The sequence below is a fragment of the Dunckerocampus dactyliophorus genome, chromosome 4 (assembly GCF_027744805.1).
Source record: "Dunckerocampus dactyliophorus isolate RoL2022-P2 chromosome 4, RoL_Ddac_1.1, whole genome shotgun sequence".
In the NCBI taxonomy this organism is placed as follows: Eukaryota; Metazoa; Chordata; class Actinopteri; order Syngnathiformes; family Syngnathidae; genus Dunckerocampus; species Dunckerocampus dactyliophorus.
The window spans coordinates 10,041,175-10,066,226 of record NC_072822.1 but is presented as its reverse complement, the minus strand read 5'-3'; the positions used below and the strand labels follow the sequence as shown (position 1 = coordinate 10,066,226).

Genomic DNA, 25,052 nt, shown 5'->3' with positions numbered 1-25,052 from the left:
TCTTGTGATACCTGGTGCATGTCTCTACAATCGATTAATCTAAGGATTTGTGGCTGATTCTTATTGATCCAGGAGGCTTCTACCGGTGCAACCGTATCGCTCGCTCGTCAAACCGGATATCCGGTCGCATCGGTTTATTGTCGTTCACAACCCTAACATTTACTGGTATTACTTAGGTCACGTCTTATCTTCTAAGTTTCTTTCGCACATAATGAAGCATAGAAAGCCACTAGTGCTTTGCCAAGGTAATAAACTCCTCAAGGTCTATGTCCTCATTACAGGCATTCTCTTGCTTAGTGAGGATAGATTTTTTCCCCACAGCAGATACAATGAAATGTCAAGACTCTCAAGGCATTTTGGAGTCATATCAGTTGCCCATTATCAGGAAGCTTGGTCTCAATGGGTCCTCCAACAGGACAACGACCCAAAACACACAGCCAAAAACAGGTACTCTGGTTTCCTCCCACATTCTAAAAACATGCATGTTAGGTTAATTGGCGACTCTAAATTGTCCATAGGTATGAATGTGAGTGTGAATGGTTGTTTGTCTATATGTGCCCTGCCATTGGCTGGTGCCCAAAGTCAGCTGGGATAGGCTCCAGCATGCCCCCGCGACCCTAAAGAGGAGAAGCAGTATAGAAAATGAATGTATGGATATTATATTAACAAAAAAACTAAAAAGTAAAAGATAATATTCACCGGCAAGTTAAAAAGTCATAGTACATGCTGGAATTCATGTTGCCCTTAAATGAACCGCAGCTCCCCAGTGCCCGCAGCACCTATGCAGCCCCAGACCACAATGCTATCATCCCCATGCTTGACTGTAGACAAGACACGATTATCTTGCCATATATCTGCCATATATTTAGACAATAATGGCTGTGTGTTGAGTCATTTGCAGTAGATATTAAAAATATACTGCTATACAAGCTTTACACTGACTACTCTAAAGTCTACCCAAGTTTCATATTGTAATAATAATTATTGGTGCTCACTATTGTGAGATACCGTCTGGTTGTTTGTGTTGCATTTCCATCTTTTGTGTTGCTCTAATGCTTGTGTGATGTCATCCAGTAAAAGGCTGAGTACAAAAGGCTGAGGTGTTGAGGTAATGTAAACACGAAAATCAACCCAGAAGTAACACTCAGACACTTTATTGTTCAAATGTCACCTTGTCTTTTCCCACAGTGAGATGATGACAGTTTCTCTGACCTATAACAAGAGCAGTACAATAAATAAAACCAGAGCTGTCTGTGAACTGAACGCTCAGCATCCTCACATACAGACAATAGCGTAATAATAATAATAATAATAATAACAATTCGACATACAAACACTCATACAGATAAATAATCACACTAAATAAATTAAACGCTAAATTGTGGACAGTTTATGCTGCATCTAATGAAGCAATTATTCAATCTTCAGCTTCTGGTCGTCTGGAGGAGATGTGGCCGCCTGAGGAGACACCATGAACACGCAATGTTACAATGTTACATGAGAATGAGTTTGGAAAAGAACACACAAAAGGGTGAAAATGTGTCAAAACATGCATCCCCCTTGTGTTTCCTATGTGCAAATACACCACTTGGTGGCACCCCATTATTAAACCCCATAAGTCTAACTGACTTGAAATTTCTCACACAGTGCAATGTGCTCTACCCATTGTAAATTCACAGCGTGTTTCAGCGAATCACCCAAAAATTTGGTGCAGATCCTTTGGGGGCTGACAAGTATAAAAGTTTGAGAATATCTGTTAGGGATGAGCCGGATCCTCGTTTTTGACATTCCGGATAATACATTTTTGCCGAGTACGAGCATGAAACGAGTACAGCTCATCATTATGTGGAATCGTGATGAAGGGACATCCTCATTGGGTTACTACTTATGTATTCACTCTTCTCGCTCTGTGACTGGCCAGTCACACACAGCGACTGCCAGGGAGAGGAGTCATGCCGTGATTCGTTACGTACGCGGTGCATTTGACAAGACAGAGTTGTAAATGGCTCATGTTGCGTGGGTCACTGCCGGTGTTTTTTTTTTTCTTTCCATCTGCTTGCTTCTAATTTGGCTGGTGACATAAAGCCACTTGAAAAACCTTGTATTCTATGTAGTACTGAGCACGGTGCTACCGTACTACAGTGATCAAGGCTGACAGATTATTTCCCCGTTTGCCATCACTGGATGTTTGCATGAATCACCAACTTCACACAGATCATTAGAAAATAATGACATAATAACTTCTTACAGATCACGTACACACATAAACAGTACACATTCAGCTGAATAATAAACAATAAATACCTGTACAGCAACTACTGATCAATCCGTGTCAATTTCAGACTTAATATAATGTACCGATTTAAGCCTCGCCCATTTCTGGTTAACCCCGCCCACTTCCGGTTTATGCACCGCCCACTGCGAGTACAGATACGATACAGATCATTTAGATGGGTGAACAGATCCAGATGCACATTGTGGTGTACTCGCTCCCCCCTGATATCTGTACTACATGCATGCTAGGATGTCTTCCAGAGCATTTTGACCACAACCCACAGGGAGAGCACAAATGTCACTTCCAGTCATGACCGTTGTGTGCAGGTAGATGTTTGTATGCGGTGAAAGCACATATGTTTGTCATTTGTGTGCTTATCATTGTGACAAATGGAACCCACCTCCTTCCAGTTCACGTGTCCCCTCACACCATAACATCACTGGCAGGCTTCTGCAGCTTCTGTTGCTCAGACCAGCTACCCAGGTAGGACGCCAGAAAGTTTTTATGTGACCTGTAACTACAAAAGACACACGACGTGAGCAGTTTGAAGATCCAAATTCCAGCATGCTTTGTCTCAAGTTGCCATTTATGAATCAGGTCATGAAGCGTTGTGTAATGTGTAATGTGTAATGTGTTCTTTAGGCGGAACAAACACATTTTCACAGATTCGACTTCTTACTGATGACAATGTTGTTGCGATAAAACATTGATTATTTCATTGTTGGTTTTTAATCCTCATCTTAAAACAAGTATAGAGTACGTTAATATGGTCATATTGCAATTGTATTCTCATACAATTGCAGTTTTTTTCTTGCCATATTATTTTTTTTTAATATATTATATATTTTTTTTACATCATAAATACTTTTTTTCTGGTTGCTTATTCTCATAAATTACAACTTTTTATTCCTCATCTTGACACAAGCATTCAGTACGTTGGTGATAAGATAATGTTACAATTTGATCCAAAAAATAACATCTTTTTTCTTGACAGATCAGGAATTTTTCTTCAAAAAAAATTGATTTTTTTTCATGGCATATTGAATTTTTTTCCTTTTTTTAAAAGAAGTTGTTTTCTTATAATTCCATTTCCATTTGTCTTATAAACTTACGAGGCTTTAGTCGGCATCTTAACACACATTTAGTGTATGCTTGTGATGGTAATATTATGACTTTATTCTTGAAAAATGACTTCTTTTTCTTGAAAGATTATGACTTTTTCGCCGTAAGATTTTGACGTTTTTTTCTCCAAAAACCTCAACTTTTTTCTCGTGTTATTCGAGATCTTTTTTTTTTTACGTTCCAACGTTATTAGTCCTCATCTTAACACAGGTATATGCTTGTGATGATGATACTACAACTTTATTCTTGTAAAATGAAATTGTGTCATTGCAAAGAAACCTTTTTGCTTGTAATATTCTATATTTCTTTCTCATGGTATTGTGGTAGAATTGTTGAAATATTTTCCTCAGTAGTACTTTAATACTCCTATGTAGAAGTGTATGTATGACCGAATGTGATGTTTTCATTTGGGTTTGTTTGGTTCTGGATGAATAATTGATCATCATTCATTGTATTTTGTTATTGTTTGTTATTATTTTTTCTATCATTCCAAATCATGAAATTTTAAGTGATTTTTTTTCTCTTATAATATTCAATCATATATCTATGAAGGTGTACAAGTTAGGATTATTCAGTACTGGCACACTACTGCTGGTTTCCATTCTATGTTATTGTTATTTTCACCTTTTTTGTGGAGAGGCATGTGATGTTTTTATTCTCGGCATAATAGGTTCTTCTTCTAATCAGTCCAACACCACTGCAGTCCCTGCAGTTGTAAAGCCATAAAAAAATTTAAAAAATGGACTTTCGACCTGCTTGCACATGCACGTCTTTGGCAACATATTGAAGAGAAGACTGAGCCGCCATGCTCTTCCAGTAAGTGTGTCACTTTCAGGTGAAACATGAGCCATCCTTATTAGAGCATAGTTGGCGATTTCACTAGTAAACGTACGAGTGAAACGCAGACGGCGTGCACTCAGGGTGTGTTCAGGGAGTGTTGTGTGCTTTCTGTTGTGTAAGTGGCTTTTGATGCCAACTCACAGGATGTTGCTCACTTTTGATCTGTGATATCGAGTTTTTTTTGTATTCACCGTAAAACAAACAGGATCACTGCATTTGTTTTTACTAGTCACCATGTTTTGTTCTTTATTTACTTTCTTTATCATTTTTAATGACTCTAATATAACACACAATCATGTTACTTTACTGTATTTTCTTTCTATTATCGTTTCTATTTGTTGCTAATTTGCCAGGAGAAATGAAGCTGCATCCCTCTAAGCCCAAAATGTGACCAAATATGATTCCTTGCCTGTGAGCCGATAAAGTAAAAGGGATAATTGAGACATGAAATACAGTTAGGATCAATACTGTGGAGATTGTATGACATTTTTCAAATAACGATCTCTGCTCATAGAACTTAATAAGGCATGAGAACCATATCGGTAACTTAAAGTGAAGTTAATGACAATAATAAAAACACTACAATTAAACAAATGAAAGAAAAGTATCTTATATTGTTGTATTAACTTATTATTAGGGCTGTCGAAGTTAACCCTGGCAGATGGCTCTCGTAACAAAGTTATTTGTATCTACTGACGCTGTGATTGGATTTGTCACGTCGACTTGCCAGAGAGAAGCAACAAGGTACTGAAGCACTGCCGGTATTGTTTTATTGTCATTTATACAGAAGTACTTTGGCATGCAAGTGTCCCAACTAACGAGTGTTTTTTTTTAGATGTCTCGGCTGATTTTTTGTTTTGAACTGTGGGGTAAAATGTTGGTACGAGCTGCTAGGCATAGCCAAAGACAGCTATTTGATGGCTTGTGCCAATGGCTGAAGAGCTAGCAGCACTAGCATTAGCTAGCATTAACAGCGCACTAGTTAGTCATCGACACATCAGTAAAACATACGTACATTATAGCAATCTAATTTATCTTATTTAGTATGTATTGTGTAAAACTAAGACAGGGACAACATCAAATTAAAAGCACAAAATGAATACAGACCCACCGTCTACCAGTGCGAGCCTGAACCGAACAAATATGCACATTAGCACTGAATAAGGTCATTACATTTACCTTTATGCATTCCCACATCGTATCAGCATTTGGGAGCAAATATGAGGTTAAAGAAAAAGGGGAAAATACAGTATAGTAGTCTATCTCTACAGCAGGGGACAAAGTTAGAAGGTGCGTTCAAGGACTGTCAAACAAAGTTGGACAAAACAAAAACTGGGGGATTTCTAAATGTATATTATTTTTTGAATAAAATAATGGCTCATATTTCCAAAATTGATATCCCTTTACATAAAATTGGATGTAGTTATCGTAGCTGCGTATCAAATCGTTTACCACAAAAAGATTTACAGCCCTGCTTATTATAGATAAAACCTTATTTCTACCTGCGATCAAGTGTCATTAATTATGAGTTAACTATGGACAAAGTCTGATTGATCGTGATTAAATATTTTAATCGATTGACAGCCCTACTAATTATATAATAATAATAATGATGACAATATTTTTAAAAAGGGAAAAAAACGCAGTTTTTCAGGCTTCAAAATGAGATTTTCCAAGTATAAGAACGTACTTCTTGTTTTTGCAACCTATGTACACAACAATACAGCAGGCATATTAAAAATGCTGCGTTTACCAAAACACTAATAAACGCCCAACATTAGCGTTGTGACCTTCGTGAGGCCAGATTTGTATTACACGTCAAAAAGGGCTTGTGAAAAATAATAACTAATAAATCAATATAAATAATATGATATAGTGTAATGCAATATAAATGAAAACATCCCATAAATAAATACATTCAATAGAAATAAATTGTAAAGGCCCCAAAAACACAAAATTGTGTTACTTTTGTTGCAATTGCAGGAGAAATATTGCAAATTGAGTAGTTGCTGTTCTAGCTCAATAGAAAAGACACTCTTGGACAGTTTCACCTCTGACCTCAAGAGTCCTTCCAGACTTTCCTCTGCATAAACTCTGTTTATAGTTGACTTTGCATCCTCGCAATCCCAACAGATAGCGCTGTGGTGTACTCACTGTGCGCAGGCCATGAGCAGCACGGCAGTGCAGCTGAAGATGGACAGAACCAGGGCAGCGATCACCAAGGCCATCTGGACCCACTCGAAGTCGTCGTCGACATGTTCTGGTTTGGTTCTTATGGTCTCCAGAGTTTGGATCCCGCAGCGCTCGCCGTCGTAACCCTTCATGCAGCTGGAAAACGTATGAATGAATGAATGTGGAAGATGGAAATAAAGACCAAATAAATGGCCCGTGGACTCACATGCACACAGGCTCCCGCAGGCCCTCCATGTGCTTGCAGTAGCCATGAATGCAGTAGCCCAGATGGGTGGAGGTGCAGGGGTCCTCTGTGGTTTCAAGGGTGGATGTGAGGTCTTGGGTGAAGAACGGGTGCCCGGGGTTGGAGGCAGTGGTGCTCCTGCTCTTCTGCTTGTTCTTCTTCTTGCCTTTGCCCTTTCGTCTCTTTCTGTCATCTCGGAGAAACTCACCTGGAAGTAGGAAAAAACGACCATCAAAACACTTAAAACGGTACAGTGAGGCTCAGAGAATGTAATGGGACCTCCCCAACTCCCCCAAAACTGGTTTTCTGGCCACCCACACTGTTCATCTTCTCACTATAGGAGCTAAAAATCTATTTATGTTTTTTCTTTATTTTTCTCAAGCTGCTGTGCGTTACCTAAAGTCTTCTGGCACTCTTAAAACTGACTTAAAAGATTATCCAATGATAAAATAACTGATACTGATAAAAAATATATATATACAAAAGAATATATAATATATATAAATTGTTTATTACTGTTTATTTACTTACTATATTATTTATTTCATATTGATTTATTTTCTGTATTCATCAATATATGTGACTTTAAGAATAAATGCCTCAAACTAAATGAATAGGTTTGTTCTTTATAAACAAATTCTATTAAAAAATCCATTTAAAAAATGTTGTGTGCACCGAAAAATATTTTTTTCAGCTTAAATTTGCTAGAAATGTTTTTTTAACCCATACAGAAAGTCATTTGAAATTATTTATAATGCTGTGTTTCTTTATTTATCATATATTTCTACATATTTCCATCCATCCGTTTTCTATACCACCTGTCCTCACTAGGGTCGTGGGTATGCTGGAGCCTATCCCAGCTGTTTTCAGCGGAGAGGCGGGGTACACCCTGGACTGGTTGTATATATATATATATATTTATTTTTGTTAAATTACTATGTATTATTATTGTTTTAGAGAAAAAAATCAAATAATATTCACTTGTCCAGCATTCATGCCCTTGAATATTTGCAGATTTATTAATTTTTTTATAAAATTGTAAATAGTTTTATGGTAGCTTAAGCGGAAAGTGGTTTGATGGCATCACCGGCGAGGGAAAAAGAGCGCTATGACTCCAGCAGAAGGCGCTGTCCCACAAGTCCATTCACTCAACATTTTCCAGAAGGAAGACGTAACGTTGTGTAACGTTGTGTAACGTTACGTTGTGCAGTACAATACTGCATGCGTGTAACTGTAAAAAACTGAATTTAAAATGCGTTTAATAACTGTGAGAGGCATATTACAGGGTTTTTTGAGTATCAAATAAGGCATTTTTGGGGCTTTTTGTGGGTCCATTACTCATTGCTTTTTGCCATTGGGAATGCATGGATCTACTGTACACAAGCTTTGAACCAAATAAAGCCAGATGTTTCTTTCTGGTATGTATTTTGCAATTAATACAGAGCAATGATTCAATTGTGAAATGAATGTCTATAAATGAACTATTCTTATTATTACTGTAGAGTGCAGTTTTGGGAGTAATTTTGTTTGACTCTTGTTTGTCGTTCAAAGCAGTCGACACGCATGAACAATGTAACTGTGACGGGGCTTCACATAATACGCAGGTTTTATGCCAGTGCGGCTGATAACGGAGGACACGATGTTGCTCCAACAGAGCAACAGGTGGCCAACTTTCTGCAGTCGAAGGGGTTGGATGTGCGTCCCGATGTTTGGCAGGAATAACAACACCACACCTGTCATCCTCATAAAGTCCAGGTAGCATTGCTGAGGCAGGGGGGTAAGATGAAAGAAGCAAACGTCTACATCAGTGAGCATCTGACAAAACGCAACGCTGACATCGCCAAGAAGGCGCGCGAATTCAGGAAGCAGGGGAAAATTCAAGGCACTTGGAGCGCCAACTGCAAAATCTACATCAAGTTAAATGGAGGACCAGAGGAAGCCAAAGTACTTGTTGTCAAAGATGTGAAAGAACTGGACGAAGGTTACCGTACATCACGTCGACTGCAAGGAAACTGAAGACATAACTCACGAAGAGTCAGCATCCTCAATTTAATTGGTTTATTTCATGTTTATTATTAACAATTGATTCCCAATTCATCATTTTTCATAGTTTTTTATTCCCTTAAAACTGCACAAAGTTTATAGTGTCATTATTTTGGCATCTTTTTTTTGTGTTGAACACCATCCTTTCATACAGGAAGTGGAAAAAAATGCAAATGACAAATGTTGGAAAGTGAAATATTATAAGTGTCAGCAAGTAAAAGTTATGGTGTGAATGAATTATCGGTAACAGACATGGGGAAGGGGTAGGATTAAATATAAGCTCTGCTTCTGCCAGACTCCAGACATGCTGCATTGTGCAAATGTACCCATGTGATGTACCTTCATGTAATTCATTCATTCTTGCTACATGTCATGTCTGGAGCTAAAATAAACATACCATACCATACCATACCAAAGCAGCTAGTAGTATTTTACCTATGAGGCGTTTATGGTTGAGCCCTGTGAACTCTGCCTAGCAACAAGTGGTTGTGCTAACGTGTAAAGAATTTGAGACATTTTTGTTAATCTCGTGTTGTGCGTACAATTTAGAGCACTGCTTTGCACCGTACAGACTGACCTAATGGAACTAACCGACTGGTGCCTCGCCCAGTTTTTGCCGCATAAAAATGAAGAAATCTGGATCAAACCAAAGAGAAACTCACTTGCAAGTTCATCCAGGTCAATATCGTCCTCATCGGCATCGCCCAGCAAGACCCGGAGGCCCTCCCCAGAGGCCGAAGTCCCCGTCGCAGTACCTAGCTCTCCGGAGGACGAGGCCTCAGATCCCTGAGCGCCGAGAACACTGTAAAGTACTGGGGGGGGCGGGAGACATACTATAAGTACTGAAACATTAAAGTGGTCTTTAAGAATAAAGCCCGTCTCTAACTGGAACACCACTTAAATTTCATGTGAAAACATTTCTAACTTGTGCAAAAATGAGCTCCTCGCTCTCGTCTATAAAACAGCTAAACTCCCTCTCTGGTCGGACGAGTTGTCCCTTCCAACAATATTCCCAGCATCCCATTATTTGGATTTATTTCTCATGTTGTTATCACTGCAGGAAATGGGAAGACTTACCGAGGCAGAGGAGGCAGGTGAGGATGAAGGTGTTCATATCCCAGGAGGAGAGTGTGTGTGTCCGGCTTGTGCGGTGACGTGTGTGTGTGAAAGAGACTGTGCTGTGCTCTCTTTAACCTGTGCTGTGCTTGGGTGCAGCCTTTATAGACGTGTGCATGTCTGTGTACTCCAAGGAGAAACGAGGGGGTGTGTGTGTGTGTGTGTGTGTGTGTCTAATGATTAATCTTAGCCTAAGGCATCCACAGTCCTCCCAAATGCTGGTGTGTCTGTGGGGGAATAATGAATGTGAAGCAATGAAGACACAAATCACATTCATGTATTCTGACTTGCCTCTCATCACCATTAAAAGCCTCATAAGCAACATTTGGACTTCCCCATTTAATTGTTATGACTTCCGCTTTCCTTATATGGTCACGTATTCATTGGAGAGTAGAAGTAACATCTGTTAAGTCATTGGTTGTTAGCATTTAGGGCCCAAAATCATCCAGCTTGAATGAAGGACGCGTGTTATTTTTTTTTCTGACAAATGAGTAAGTGATACATGTGGTTAGTACATGTACGCGCCCTCAATAGTTTTCAAAAATAAATGATTGCTGTTTCATAGTTGAATGTGTCTATTATTAGTGGAAAAAATCCATATTTAAGCAAATTGCATATACTCATAACATAAATTAAGCATTTTCAAGCATAAAAATGGCTAAATGAACAAAAGTACAAATGTAAGGCATTCCAAAAGACGTGATACGGAGTGTAATACAGTATCTTTAAGAAGTGACGTGTGTAACATCGGGTGGCTAGAGTTGACTGTTAGCTTAGTGCTGGCAGCAGCTTAGCAGTGCAGAGAGTGGCCGACAGCAGCTCCTGTGTGAATGTTCACTGAACCAGGTGCGGATTTATATGCCAGAATGCAACCGAGACGCATGCTATTCCTGAACCCGCTGTCAGACTGATTATTTACATTGGACATTGAACGTGTGCTGTACATGGCTATTCAGGTGGAGGTGCAAAATAAAGGTTCTGGCATCATGACTATAAGGAAAACTGTTGTCTATTCTCAATGAAAATGAACCAGAAAAGCCATCCCCAGTGACATAAAATTATACTCAAATCCTCGGAATTTATAGTTGCTTCAAATTGGAAAATATTTCAGGAAATTGAGCTAAAATGGGTTTCTCCTAGTACCGGTCATTTTATAAATAGAATGTTTTGGCTTAAACGATATATTCCAAGGATAAAAATAACAAACTCTTGAAATTAAGGACATAAAATTGGCCCCTAATACAAGAGTAAAGCTGACGACAGGGGTGTTATTTCATGTCTACAGGGCTCTAATGTATTTACCGTATTTAGAAGGTCAAAAACAGGTTTTCTATGCTCTAACTACAAAAATATTACATTTATTAATATTGAATCCTACTTCTCAAAAATTCACTTATCCTGGTCGGGTCTGGAACCAATTAACCGCAATAAATGAGGGACGACAGTATGTATGAATACTAGGGATGTAAATCTCTTTGTGGTAGATGATTCCATTTGCATCTGGATACAGGGGTTAAGATACCATTCAAAAACGATATAGTGTTCCCTCGTTTATCGCAGGGGATAGGTTTCCAAAATAGCCCGCAATAAGTGAATTCCGTGAAGTAGCCAACTTCATTTTTTTACAATAATTATATTTGTTTTAAGGTTTTATTTAAAACCCCTCACCATACACTTTATGCACTTTTCTCAGACACGCAATAACATTTTCTCACATTTCTCTCTTGTTTAAACACTTACTTACTTAAACAATTATCTATAGCCAATCAGGACGCAGAAAACAATGGGCGGTGCAGACAGCCAAGAGAGGGAAGAGAGAGACAGAGAGAGACACTCAACTTCCCACTATGCAATTCTTCTTAAAGGGCCAGGCTCGGCCCGTAACGTTCATATGCAGTAAAAAAAAAAAAAAAGAAGCACTAAAAAATTTTTGCAAAACAGCGAATCCGCAAAAGGGAACGTTGTATTGTAAAAACAAAACGATTCAATACAGTCTACAAGTGATACGATACGAATCGATTCGATACGATTCAAAGGTTACATTTGTTGATGTAGACATTAATATTACATTATCCCGCTTTGTTCAACGGTCCTTGAATGTACCATCTAACTTTCTAACACGGTGCACAGATAGACTACTATACTGTATTTTTCCCATTTTTCTTTCACCTCATATTTGGTCCCAAATGCTGATACCATATGGGAATGCATAATGATAAGGTTTGATGACGTTATTGAGTGCTAATGTGCGTATTTGTAAGTCCAGGCTTATACTGGTGGAAGGTGGGTCTGTATTCATTTCATGCTTTTAATTTGATGTTGTTCCTGTCTTAGTTTTACACATTGCATAATAAAGAAGATAAATTAGATGTATAAGGTAGATCTATAATGTACGGTATGGATGTTTTGCTGATCTGTTGAACGTCTTTCCCAGTGACTAGCTAGCGTGCTGCTAATGCTAATTAGATCCATTCTCGTCTTCAGCCAGGGTAAGCTACAAAGCATGCACGGCAATCATTCCTCCAGCAGCCCAGGCTCTCGTTTTGTTTAAGAGGCGGGCTGTCAACCGGTGCATGTCTCTACAATCGATTAATCCAAGGATCGATGGATGATTCTTATTGATCCTGGAGGATACTACTGATGCAGCCGCATCTCTCGCTTGTCAAATCCGGTCGCATCGGTTTAACATTCACAACCCTAATAAATACACATAAAACCATATAGTGCTGTTTTTGTAATACTTTCTGGAGTTAGCGCGTGTCTGCTGCCATTTCTCCCTGTCCCTTCCATGTTGTGTGGGGCGGTGGAGCTCCACCTGTTGCTAGGCAGAATATGACATTGAAATCATTTGACATTTGCTGATTTGCTGATTGTGCAAATGTACCATGGGGTGTGACCATAAGAAGAGGGATAAATTCTGTAAATATATGATGCTGTGCTGCAAAAAAAAAAGGTTTTATATGGCTTATATGTTTATATGGTATTGTAACAAATATGATAATAATATATAATATAATTTATTCATAAGAATTATTTTTCTTACAAAAGTCATGGGGATTTAGGGATGCATTTGTCAGTATCATGAACGCTTTCAGTTTCAGATTTAAAAAACCCACTTTTAAATGAATTTCCTTTCATTTAATTTGAGCTGTTACTCACCCTTGCAGTGTTACGAATACGGTACTCATTTGTTTTTGTTTTTTCAGTGGCAGCATTAGCAAGTATTCTGTGTGTGTCCTCTGTGTTAGCCTGCAGGGATATCTTCCCAGGTGTATTACATGTATTTTATGAAATGATGCCCCATGTTACTATATCTGTACGTATGAATTAGGGTGGGGTGTGTTTCAGTGTGTTGTTGTGTCTGCACATGCAATGCTGGGACTTCTTGGCGCGTTTGGTTGATGATGTGATTGTTTGGGTTACGTGCGACCGTATCTGACATGTGAAAAGCCTGACACAAAAAGCCTGAAGGGAACCATCACCCCCCCACCCCGCCCCCTCCCACACACACACACACACACACAAGCTTTAACAAGAAAATAAAATGTTTGGACACAACGAGGAGTGTCAACGATACAGCATGTGCTCTGTAATTAGGAGTGTTACAAACAAGCATCGCATGCAGGTAGGTGTGATTTGCAGTATCGCTGTGCAGAAATATCTCACATTTTGTCAGACAAGGGAAGTACAGTAAGTATGGTGAAAGAAAGGGAATAGCTCACGATCCAAAGCATACCACAACATGGTGGAGGCGGTGTTATGGAGTAGGCGTGTACAGTATGGCTGCTCGTGGAACATGTTCACTGGCGTTTATTCATGATGATAGAAGTACAGTAAGAGTAAGAAGGGCTAAACCAAGGGTATCCAAAGTGCCGGGTGTGGTCTCCAGTTTGTTTTTAGTTGCCCATTTGATGTTTTTATATTCCAAGTACTCAAAATGATGAATCCATGCAGATTTGGAGTAACCAAAGTGCTGCTTAAAGGCCAGATCATTTTTTTCTGGGCCCTCCAAATATTCTACAAATAAAATGAGTGCACTATTAATGAGATATATGACCTTAATTTGCTTTCTCACTGTATGTGACTGTGGGTGGAAGAGTGTGGACACCCTTGATGTAGCTGGATATATTTTCTTCATAAAATGCCTGTAATTCCTAAATAGTAAATCACATATTTTTGTGAAACTTCCTAAAATAAAGCTGAAAGTCTGCATTTTATTTGTTTTATTTCAGTGATACTCCTGGTCAAAACGTTAACGTTGAAAATTGCAAGGATTTGCACTGTTGGATCTTAAGGGGGTTCTAAGTAGAGCTCCAACATCCAAAAAGAAGAAATGGGAGTGAGACAACATTTAGTATTGGCTGTTCATCAGCTGATCAAAAGTTTCAGACCGTAGCTCAAAAAACCCTGAAAACGCCGTAAAATAAAACACTATTTTCAAAAAGGACTCAGTTATAACAAGCTGCAGCATTCTTGGTAATCACCTCAAAAATTGCTAAAATGTCTGTTGTAGGTAGGTAGGTAGGGTGGTAGGTACTGTAGGTAGGTAGATAGGAATGATCTGCTCATTCTACCAGTGGAGCAGGGCAGTGATAGTAATCTGCCACTGAAACTGCTCTTCTGTTTGGAGATGATGCTGTGCATTGGATGATGCTAGTTGTCCATGATGGAAAGGAGCCTCTAAGCATCCTTTGCTCTGCCACAGATGTCAGGCTGTCCAGCTCAGTGCCAATGACAGAGCCTGCCTCCCTCACCTGTTTGTCAAGGTGCGTGGCATCCTTCTTCTTGAGGCTGCTCCCCAAGCACACCACTGCATACAGGAGGGAGGGCACTAGCTACCGCAGTCTGGTAGAAGATCTGTAGCAGCTTCTTGCATACATTGAAGGATGCCAGCCTTCTGAGGAAGTACAGACGGCTCTGCCCTGCACAGAGCATCCATGGTAGCAGTCCAGTCCAGTTTATCATGCAGATTCACTCCCAGGTATTTATGGGTGTGAACACCTCCACACAGTCACTTTTAATTTGGGCCGAGGATCGTCCCATATCTTGATTGTCCCCCTGTAGCTGAGTTCATGAACTCCCTCTGGTGGCATCCATGGCAGCTGTTGGCCAATGAGCTGTATGAGTAATGCATTATGGGTAGAAGTTAAAATAGCTGTTGTTTGTTATTTAATTGGTACTTGTATTGTGTATTTCCTAGCTATCTTTTGAGTGTTAAGTTGCTGTGTGATGATTTGAGTCAGACTGTTATATTGAGTAATGACCTCCTGCAATTTCCAATAGGTTGACAAGTTGTGAGTTTTCTCATAACTCTGTGATTGTCAAATAAAGAGCTGCCTGATTCTCGCAGAATCATGCGCACAATATGTCATTTTATGACGTGGACATGTGCGACTTACAGCCCGGTGTGGCTTATACAGTATACGTACAAATCTGTTTTTCTCTCTAAATTTAGTGGTTGCGGCTTAAACACCGGTGCGTCTTATACTATATTTTTTAGGGCTTTATAGTTGAAATAGGTGTGTCCCGTTACGTGCATTGTTAGCTCCCACATGCTAGCTGTTTTTCCTCTCTTCCTCTTGTTTCAAATAAGGATTGTGGATGATGGACAAAAATTTTTTTTTTTAAAGTGCAGCAAACAGTGCAAAATGTAAGTTCTGGCAATTTTTCAACTGGTCTTAAACTTTTGGTCAGGAGGCAACATATCATCAACATATCCTGTTTCTTGAATCCACTTTCATGGATTAAATCAGGGGTGTCCAAACTTTTTCCACCGAGGGTAGTATACTGAAAAATCAAAGCCACTTTGGTATATATATATATAGACATTTTTTTATTTTGTAAAAAGGCTAAAAAACATGAAATACATTTAAAGACAAAGCCATGTGTTATTATGTGTTATTAGTATCAACATTTTAGCTTTTTCTCTTTGCATTGTGTCTTTTTGCTTTATTTTTCCAATTTTTTCTGGTGTGTTTTTTTTGGGGGGCTGGGTAATTTTATTTAATAAAACACTAAACGCAGGCCACAAATGGCCACCAGGTTGCACTTTGGACACCACTGAAATAAAGTCACAGAATTATTTATTTTTTGTATTATGGGTGGAGACGTGTGCCTGCTGCACATGCACAATTCTTAGTTCCATCAGAGCACATGCAAAGATGCGGATTACCGCAGAGCGTCCGTGAGTAACCTCCTGACACGCAACACTGAGGTAATAATAGTGACAATGTGAGCACACTTCCAAGAATTGCAAAACGGAACGGTGCTGCAAATAGCAACGCGTGTCGAGTTAATGTTTACGTGTGATCGTAGCTTCCGTTTGCATAGAAAGCACAATGACACGCTTCATTCAGCCAGTTTAGACCCTAATGAGGCTATGTGGAGTACGATGGCGGTAGGCATTAACCTGACACACTTCTCTGGAACCAAACATGACGCTTAGCTTTGCATTATACAAACACACGACGTAAGTGCTCCAGTGAAGGCCCTTTCAGTGAACTGCTAAGTCTACTATAGTCGCTGCGTGTGTGGGCAAATAACCGCCAGGGTATCATACTAGGTCGAAAACATTCGCATTAATGACTGTGGCTGTAGGCAACCTCCTGATGTAGTTTTTTTTTCTGCATGTCAAGTATCACGCATGGTCAGTACCCTGCAGCTTTATCTATCTCTGCATGTGCTTTAAAATGTTGGTTGCGCTACTCAGCTGTTGGGGTGAGTTAGAATTACAGTGAACTCATCAGTGTGCCAATCAGTGAACTGAGCAGTTTGCTCCTTACCGCTACTACAACATCGGTTCTGTTGCTGCTGTGTTGTGCAATGCGCAGTACTTGTTAATAAATGACCATGCGCATTCAAGAATGGAGGATTTAAGGAACGCACATTTTGAAAAGTATTGAGAAATGTAAAAAAATCTAAAAAAAAAATCTAAAAACCATAAAATAACCAAGTGATTTTATTTATTATAGAATATTATTTTTATTATTATAAGAGTACTGACAAATAAACCATTTTATTGTATTTTTATTTTTATTGTTACCATTATTATTATTATTTGAGCAGAAATTCAGACACATTAAAACAGTCATTGAAACATCCATCCATCCATTTTCGATACCGCTTATCCTCATTAGGGTAGCGGGGGCATGCTGGAGCCTATCCCAGCTGACTTCAGGCGACAGGCGGGGTACACCCTGGGCCGGTTGCCAGCCAATGGCAGGGCACGTTTAGACAAACAACCATTCACACTCACATTCATACCTATGGACAAATTAGAGTCACCAATTAACCTAACATGCATGTTTTTGGAATGTGGGAGGAAACCGGAGTACCCGGAAAAAACCCACGCACGCACGGGGAGAACATGCAAACTCCACACAGACATGCCAAAGGGAGAATCCTGATCTCCTGACTGTGACTGTGTGGCCAACATGCTAACCACTAGACCACCGTGCAGCCACATGACATTCATATTTAAAATAAAACAAAAATCAGTGCAGGAGTTCAACAACACAAAGTGCTTTTATTTCTTTGTGGCAATAGCAGAACTTCCAGGCAATTCTTTACAAGACATTATCAAACTCCTCGCTGACTAAACAGAATGACAATGACAATCATGGCTGTTCTCGTTAAAAGTCATCCTGCTTACAAAATGCAGACAAACTATAAATAAATACGAGCTAAACCTCACAGAAAATTAAAGTGCCAGGTTTAAATAATAATAAAAAAAAATACAGCTATAAAAAGGGTTCTTTGTCATTGGCATTTTCCAGCGTGGACACAAGAAGACTCTACATTGTCTGCACTCCTTTGTAGCCTTGCCGTTTCTGCCTGGGATTGCATTTATTCTTCTTATACCTGGAAAAACAAAACACACACATCATTTATTCAAAGAGGATTCTGGTTTTGACCGACAGCAAAAATCAATTGAGGAACAATGAATCATCTGGAGAGGGAAAAAAGTACTTATTTAACTTTTGACCCTGGCTAAGTATCGCTGAAAATAATAATAATAATTATGGATTAGCTTTTATGTAGCGCTTTTGTACCCAAAGTGCTTCACAATGAGGTGAACCCATTATTCATTCACTCCTCAGTCACACACTGGTGGTGGTCATGTATATCTGTATCTCCAGGTGCCCCGGGGTAGACTGACGGAAACGTGGCTGCCAATTCGCACCTACCACCTCTCTGACCACCACCACCAAACATTCATTCTCAATCATACACCAGTGTGGGCAGCACTGGAGGCAAGGTGGGCGAAGTGTCTTGCCCCAGGACACAACAACAGTGACTGGGTGGAGGGAGCGAGGGATGGACGCACCAACGTGCTCTAAAATATACTTAATCTTCTTTGAAGAACTCTGTCTACTATTTTACCATGATTTTGTTTTAGCACATTATTACATTACCTTACTATTTTCCCATGTATTTAAACCAGCAAAGAGTGCAATTGGAATACAGGAAGTGAACAAATGTATCGCAATTGATGTGAAACGGACGGTGGGGGGTAGGATTAAATAAGCTTTGCTTCTTCCTACTCCTTTTGGACATGTGGAACTGTGAATTGTAATATGTGATGTATTCATGTAATATGTTCAAATACATTTAAACCATAAACATCTTCGGTATCCCAGAAAATAAACAGGGTTGCTCAAGGCTATGATGGTTAGCATTGTAGTGTCTCTGCTAAACTACAACAGCCAGGCTTTGCATTATTATACATGTTATTCTGAAAATGCAAGAATAATGGTAGTTTATAATGGAATTTACCACTTGAAGCACAAGTAGAGAGCTCCAGCCAGGGCAACAAGCAGCATGGTCACGCAGAAAACGGTGAAAACAATCTGCTTTTCTCCCATTGGCTTAACGACCAGCTCCAGATTGCTGCAGCGGGGGCCATAGAAACCACTGTGACACCTGTGTCGTGGAAGAGAGACAGCCGTCACACACTGTAACACACACACGCACACACACACACTTGTGTACAGTATGTACAGTATCTACACACAGACTCACTTGCAGTGATGCTCATTGGCGTCCACCAGAAGCATGCACTGACCACCGTTCATGCAGTAGTTGTCGAAAGAGGAGTCGCAGTTCTGTGTTGAGCGTTTCACCACCACATGAGGGCGCTCTTGTTCCTGCTCTGAAGAGTCATCAACAGCAACAACATGGCTGTTAAGACCTTGTCATTACAGTGTATTATATCATATTATATCATAGTATAATCATAGGATATATTATGACGCTATGATATGATATGATATGATATGATATGATATGATATGATATGATATGATATGATATGATACGGTACGATACGATACGATACGATACAATATGACATGATATGATATACTACAGTACATCTTATGATGATATATGAATATTATATTATATAAACTGATCAAAAAAACAAAGGGAACATTAAAATAACACATCCTAGAACTATTAAATACTTTGTTCGTTACATAGTTCAATGTGCTGACAACAAAATCACACAAAAATTATCAATGGAAATCAAATTTATGATCGAATGTATCATTGTCTTGCTGTCAGCCTGTGGTCTATTCCATTTGCACCACAGCATGTGAAATTGATTGTCCACCTGTGTTCCTAAGTGGGCAGTTTGATATCACAGACGTGTGATTGCCATTGTGATTGATTAAGTGTTCCCTTCATTTTTTTGAGCAGATTTTTATCGCATCACAATGTAAAATAAAATGAAAAATGTATGGTTTCTGTGGCAAAACTTTAAAAAAAAATTGTCTGACCACAATTGTAGTAATAGTACATAGAGTATCGGAATGTAATGTATTGCATTGAATTGATGGTATTATTATGAAAACATGTTTTTAATGTCAAATAATTGCATGATCGTAAAGATGTTATATCATATCATATTATATTATGATAAATTAATTCATCCATCCGATAGAAATTAAAAGATCAAATAAAAAGTTACTGTGCCAAAACTATAAATAATATTTTTACATAAAAGTGTAAAGCATTAGTGAATGAGGGAGAATACCTGCAGACATGGAGGCACTGTGTGCAGTTTGGAGTTTGGATGAGATACTCTTCGTCAGGGCAAAAGGCCACAGCAGTATGACGCCTGTTGGACAGAAAACACTCATTGTAAACAAACAGTTTTACTGAGGCTAACAGGCCCCATGTAGCCTACAATGTCCAGTTTGACACGCTAACATGAGTGCACGTGAAACTGAATCAAGGGACAAAATAGAGCACCGTATTTGCATAAAAAGTCACCGTTCTAAAGAAGATGTGTCTACATTTCATTCATCAATGTTGTTGTCCATGACAAAACACTGGCTGGTTGTTGGGTGTTTCTCATGCTTGAATAAATGAGCTTGAAGCGGTGACGCAGATGATGCTTTTTTCATTTTCTAATTATAAATGATCTCTTGTATCATTATCAAATGAGTCACCCTCCTCCGACGTGGTCTCCTCTCCATCCAGCTCACAGCAATACTTTCTACCTGGATGGCTTTTTCCACCACAGGCTGATAAATCAAAGGAATACAATCGGACTCTTACGTCACAAAACATGTTTTACATCATCCATTATGAGAGCTGACATCCACACTACACCACCTATCATCAAGGTTAACACACATTTCCATCGTTTATACTAATACCTGCATGAAAACTACTCCTGCTACCAACACTAACACCACCGTTACAACTCTGACTACTATGACAGCCACTAAAACTAGTACTACCACTCCTGCTGCAACTACAACTACAGATACTTTGACAATGACTGCTACAACTACTAATGTTACTACCTCTGCTGCTACAACTTCAGCTATGACTACGATAACTACTACTATTAGTACTACCACCTCTGCTGCTACTACTTACCATTACTACTACAACTACCTAGTACTACAAGTACAAACACCGACTGCTACAATTACTACTATTAAATAAGCTACAGTTACTATTACTAGCACAGCAACAAGTACTAACACTTCTACAACAACTACTACTATTACTGTTACTTCATACTTGGTATGACAAACTCCTACTACTAAAACTACTATTACTAAAGCTGTAGGTACTACTATTACCTCCACAAGTTGCAATTACGACTACTACTGCTACTACTCCAACTCATCCAACCACAACTACCTAGTACTGCAACAACAAACTTCTACGGCAACAAGTACTATTATTACTTAAACTATAGTTATTATTACTACTACTACAACTACTTTTTACAACAACTAGTACTGCCACTATTACTAGTAGTAATAGTGAACTGAACTCATGCTACTAAAACTACAAACTCATGCTGCTACAACTACAAATATTACTCAAAATATCTATTAATACTACTTCAACCACTCTACATAGAACTACTAACTACTACAAGTATTACTTCAACTACTATAAGTATTGCTTCTACTGGGACAACTGCTACCCTTTCTGAAACGACTCCTGCTGTCGCTACGACTAACACCAAACAATGAACAATGTGCTGTGTTGTGTTAGCGGCCTCTAGTGATGAAGTAGGTGCATCGCAAGTGGGTCTTCCCATTTCCAGCATGCTTGACTGCTCGTGCCTCGCAACAGGTCAAATGATGACAAACAAGAAGGACACATTTGACGTCAGTGCAGCAAAATCGTGTCCTGCATCAGGGTAGACCGTTCTAGTCTTATGTAAGCCCTTCTCTCTTTTCTGCTGCTCCACATTTCCTCGTGCCTTTTCATGTTTTGACTCGTTTGACAAAGACTCGCGCAGGCCAGGCATGTGGCAACATCAGCAAATCACCTATTTTGAACTCACTAATACCAGAGGTTGCACTGACCCATTAGGTACATTAAATAATGGACATTTAATGGGGAAAAAAAATACATTCAAAACTATAATGAAAAACAACTTGTACACTGGCCCGTCCTGTATGTTTATTACTTCCTGACTTATTTTTTGCATTCAGTAATGTACATTTGGTGCAAATGATATTTTCAATAAATGCACAATCAGACACAGAAGTGGACTTCCCGCCCCCTTCACTGTCAGTGCTTTAAGTGTATTTCACTTTTGCAATCTCGGCACATTTGAAAAATCCAAATGTGATTTATTTGCAAATGCATTACTGTCCTTGGCTAGATACACAACCAATAAATAACCAATGTAGGATGTAGTGATGTTGTTTTCATCTTTTTAATCTTTAATTCTGCAGTTCTTATGATGGCATACTGAAATGGAAAGAGATGTTTATTATTGCGGTTGTTGAAACAGATGTTTCAGTCCGCCTTTTTCCCAAAATTTTAATTATACAGAAAATGTGTTTAACATTTACAAATAAAACAGCCTAATTTTTCCCACTTAGTTTTTTTCTTTGAATGCCTGTTACCAGCTTCTAAAATGATTTGTTTTACAGGTCGTTTTATAAACTGTTCATCTCACTTTAAATGGAAATATTCATAACCTGATTCCTAATTTTTGTGTACATAAATGAATAAAATATTTTTTTTAAAGTACCTCATAAAATTTTGAATAACCTCAGGTTTTGCTAAGCAAATTTGATTATATACATTTGGTAAGATAAATGTGACGTTTAAAGGTAAAAACGTGGATAATAATGCGCTGCGTTGCAATGCAAATAGTTAAAACGTTTCAGTTTTTACTGACACCTAACATACAAAACAGTGTCAGCATCTTAGCAACGCACGTTGATTTTGATTTAAACAACAATCTACAGTCGACGAACAATTAGCGCAGTTAGCGCAACAACACAAGACACATAAAACTTACCAACAAGCGAGAGAAGAGTGGATACTTTTCCGTTTGCCATTTGGGAAGATGACGTGCAGCTGTTTCTCGGTGCTAAAAAGCGTACAAGTAAATGTCTTGTCTTGGGGAGGAACTATCTAAAGGTGAGGTGAGTTTAGCTGGGCGGTGTGGGCGTGGTCACCTTGAGTGAAGCTCTGGTGACTTCTAAAGGATCCCAGTGGAGAGACGGCCCCTGAAGGCATCATGTCATCACAGCAACAATAGCGCTATTGTGCCTGTCATGATAATGATGGGACTGCGAGCACAGTCTACCATCATCATTCGTCTGTCCTATCATGATGGATGGTTTTAAACATCCTGGCGGAAGTCCACCCACCACCCACCATCCACCACAGCCTCCGGGACTCTGACTATGATTATTTTGAATGGCGCCCTACGGTGGGCTTTGAAACACCGACCGGCCACTTCATTAGGTACACATGGACAGCCCCAATACATCAGCTGTAAGAAATATTTTGTATTCATAAAGATAACAATGTTTCTTTTCACTGTCAGGAATGTTAAATGAACAATATATTAATAGTTGTGGTTGTTGAAACATGTAATTCATTCATTCATTAACTAACATAATGAAAAATGTGGGTGTCACAAAGCACTACATAATAAATTGTTTTTCTCGCCCACCCAGGCAGTATCTCCTTCAAGCTCAGGTCCTCTACTGGAGGCCTGGGAGCTTGAGGTTCTGTGCATGATCTTATAGCTTTTCCCAGTACATAATGCGCTCTTCTGAATGGAGATGTCAGATGTAGTTCTTGGTGTTTGCTGGAGCCATCCACCCAGCTTAGGAGTGACTGCCCCCAGCGCACTGTTGCCTTCACACTTTTTTCAGCCCTTCCTTCAGCCTTGGGCACTTCTCCAGCTTTTCATGTTCCTTCTTCTGGATGTTGCTATCATTCGGGATTGCTACATCTATCACCAGTGCTGTCTTCCGACGTTTATGCACCACCACTATGTCGGGCGGATTGGCCATCACCAGTTGGTGGTGTCTGCCATCTTGATTCTGGGACCTCCAGTCCATATTTGGAACAGATGTTCCAGTACACTATACCTGCTACCTGGTTGGGCTGCTCCATGTATGCCCCTCTTACACTCTGCCTTAATGTGCTGCACTCAGCCACTGGACTGAACGGCAGCACAGAGGCACTAATCATGGCAGCACAAGAACAAGCCTGAAACACAGCATCAATAAAGGCTGTGGTCTACCACATCAGACAGGACATACATACAGCGGTGTGAAAAAGGTTTGCCCCCCCTTTCTAATTTCTTATTTTTTTTGTATGTTTAATGTTTCAGATAATCAAGCAATGTAAATATTAGTCAGTGCCAACACCAAAATGCAGTTTTTAAAGGAAACTTTTTATTATTAAGGGAGAAATGTGTGAAAAAGTGATTGTAGGCTAAATCTAATAACTGGTTGGGCAGCAACAGCTGCAATCAAGCGTTTGTGATAACTTGCAATGAGTCTCTTACAGCGCCATAGAAGAATGTTGGCCCACTCATCTTTGCAGAATTGTTGTAATTCAGCCACATTGGAGTGTTTTCCATCATGAACCTCCTTTTCAAGGTCATGCCACAGCATCTCAATAGGATTCAGGTCTGGACTTTGACTAGGCCACTCCAAAGTCTTCAACCATTCAGAGGTGGACTTGCTGGTGTATTTTGGATCATTGTCCTGCTGCAGAACCCAAGTTGGTTTCAGCTTAAGGTCACCAACAGATGGACAGACATTCTCCTTCAGGATTTTTTTGTAGACAGCAGAATTCATGGTTCCATTTATCACAGCAAGTCTTCCGGGTCCTGAAGCAGCTAAACAATCCCAGACCATCACACTATCACCACCACATTTTACTGTTTGTATGATGTTGTTTTTCTGAAATACGGCGTTACTTTTATGCCAGATGTAATGGGACACACACCTTCCAAAAAGTTAAACTTTTGTCTCGTCAGACCTCTTCTTCTTCTTCTCTTGGGTCACCAAAATTGGTGATTGGGGATCATCAAAATTGAGACGAGCCTTAATGTTCTTTTTGTTTAGCAGTGGTTTCGTCTTGGAACTCTGCCATGCAGGCCATTTTTGCCCAGTGTTTTTCTTATGGTGGCGTCATGAACACTGACCTTAACTGAGGCAAGAGAGGTCTGCAGTTCTTTGGATGTTGTTGTGGGGTCTTTTGTGACCTCTTGAATGAGTCATTTCTGCGCTCTTGGGATAATTTTGATTGGCCGGTCACTCCTGGGAAGATTCACTACTGTTCCATGTTTTCGCCATTTGTGGATAATGGCTCTCACTGTGGTTCGCTGGAGTCCCAAAGCTTTAGAAATGGCTTGATAACCTTTTCCACACTGATAGAGCTCAATTAATCAGTTATGTTTTAACGGGGGGGAGGCAATCACTTTTTCACACAGGGACATGT

At 39.4% G+C, this 25,052-nt stretch overlaps 2 protein-coding genes across 2 annotated transcripts; both read right to left on the bottom strand.

The window, feature by feature from the left end:
* Positions 1-1,358: 1,358 nt before the first annotated feature.
* areg (amphiregulin) lies at positions 1,359-9,810 on the bottom strand. Its single transcript, XM_054774670.1, has 6 exons — positions 9,774-9,810; positions 9,344-9,508; positions 6,636-6,846; positions 6,392-6,565; positions 2,676-2,792; positions 1,359-1,458 (listed from the first exon to the last, which is right to left on the bottom strand). The coding sequence occupies exons 1-5, from the start codon at positions 9,808-9,810 to the stop codon at positions 2,699-2,701; spliced, it is 681 nt and encodes a 226-aa protein (XP_054630645.1). The 3' UTR covers positions 1,359-1,458; positions 2,676-2,698.
* A 7,507-nt stretch (positions 9,811-17,317) lies between these two features.
* On the bottom strand, positions 17,318-22,778 carry LOC129180021 (proepiregulin-like). Its single transcript, XM_054774007.1, has 5 exons — positions 22,603-22,778; positions 19,849-19,932; positions 18,834-18,963; positions 18,588-18,734; positions 17,318-17,672 (listed from the first exon to the last, which is right to left on the bottom strand). Exons 1-5 carry the CDS (start codon positions 22,640-22,642, stop codon positions 17,606-17,608), a joined length of 468 nt encoding a protein of 155 aa, XP_054629982.1. The 5' UTR covers positions 22,643-22,778; the 3' UTR covers positions 17,318-17,605.
* Between the last annotated feature and the right edge of the window lie 2,274 nt (positions 22,779-25,052).

Coding starts and splice junctions, on each gene's coding strand:
- areg (XM_054774670.1), bottom strand. CDS start 9,810: ATGAACACCTTCATCCTCACCTGCCTCCTCTGCCTCG. Junction 9,509..9,773: donor CACCTGCCTCCTCTGCCTCG/GTAAGTCTTCCC, acceptor CGCCCCCCCCAG/TACTTTACAGTGTTCTCGGC. Junction 6,566..6,635: donor CTGCGGGAGCCTGTGTGCAT/GTGAGTCCACGG, acceptor TACGTTTTCCAG/CTGCATGAAGGGTTACGACG.
- LOC129180021 (XM_054774007.1), bottom strand. CDS start 22,642: ATGGCAAACGGAAAAGTATCCACTCTTCTCTCGCTTGTTG. Junction 19,933..22,602: donor CACTCTTCTCTCGCTTGTTG/GTAAGTTTTATG, acceptor TCTGTCCAACAG/GCGTCATACTGCTGTGGCCT. Junction 17,673..18,587: donor CTCTACTTGTGCTTCAAGTG/GTAAATTCCATT, acceptor TTGTTTTTCCAG/GTATAAGAAGAATAAATGCA.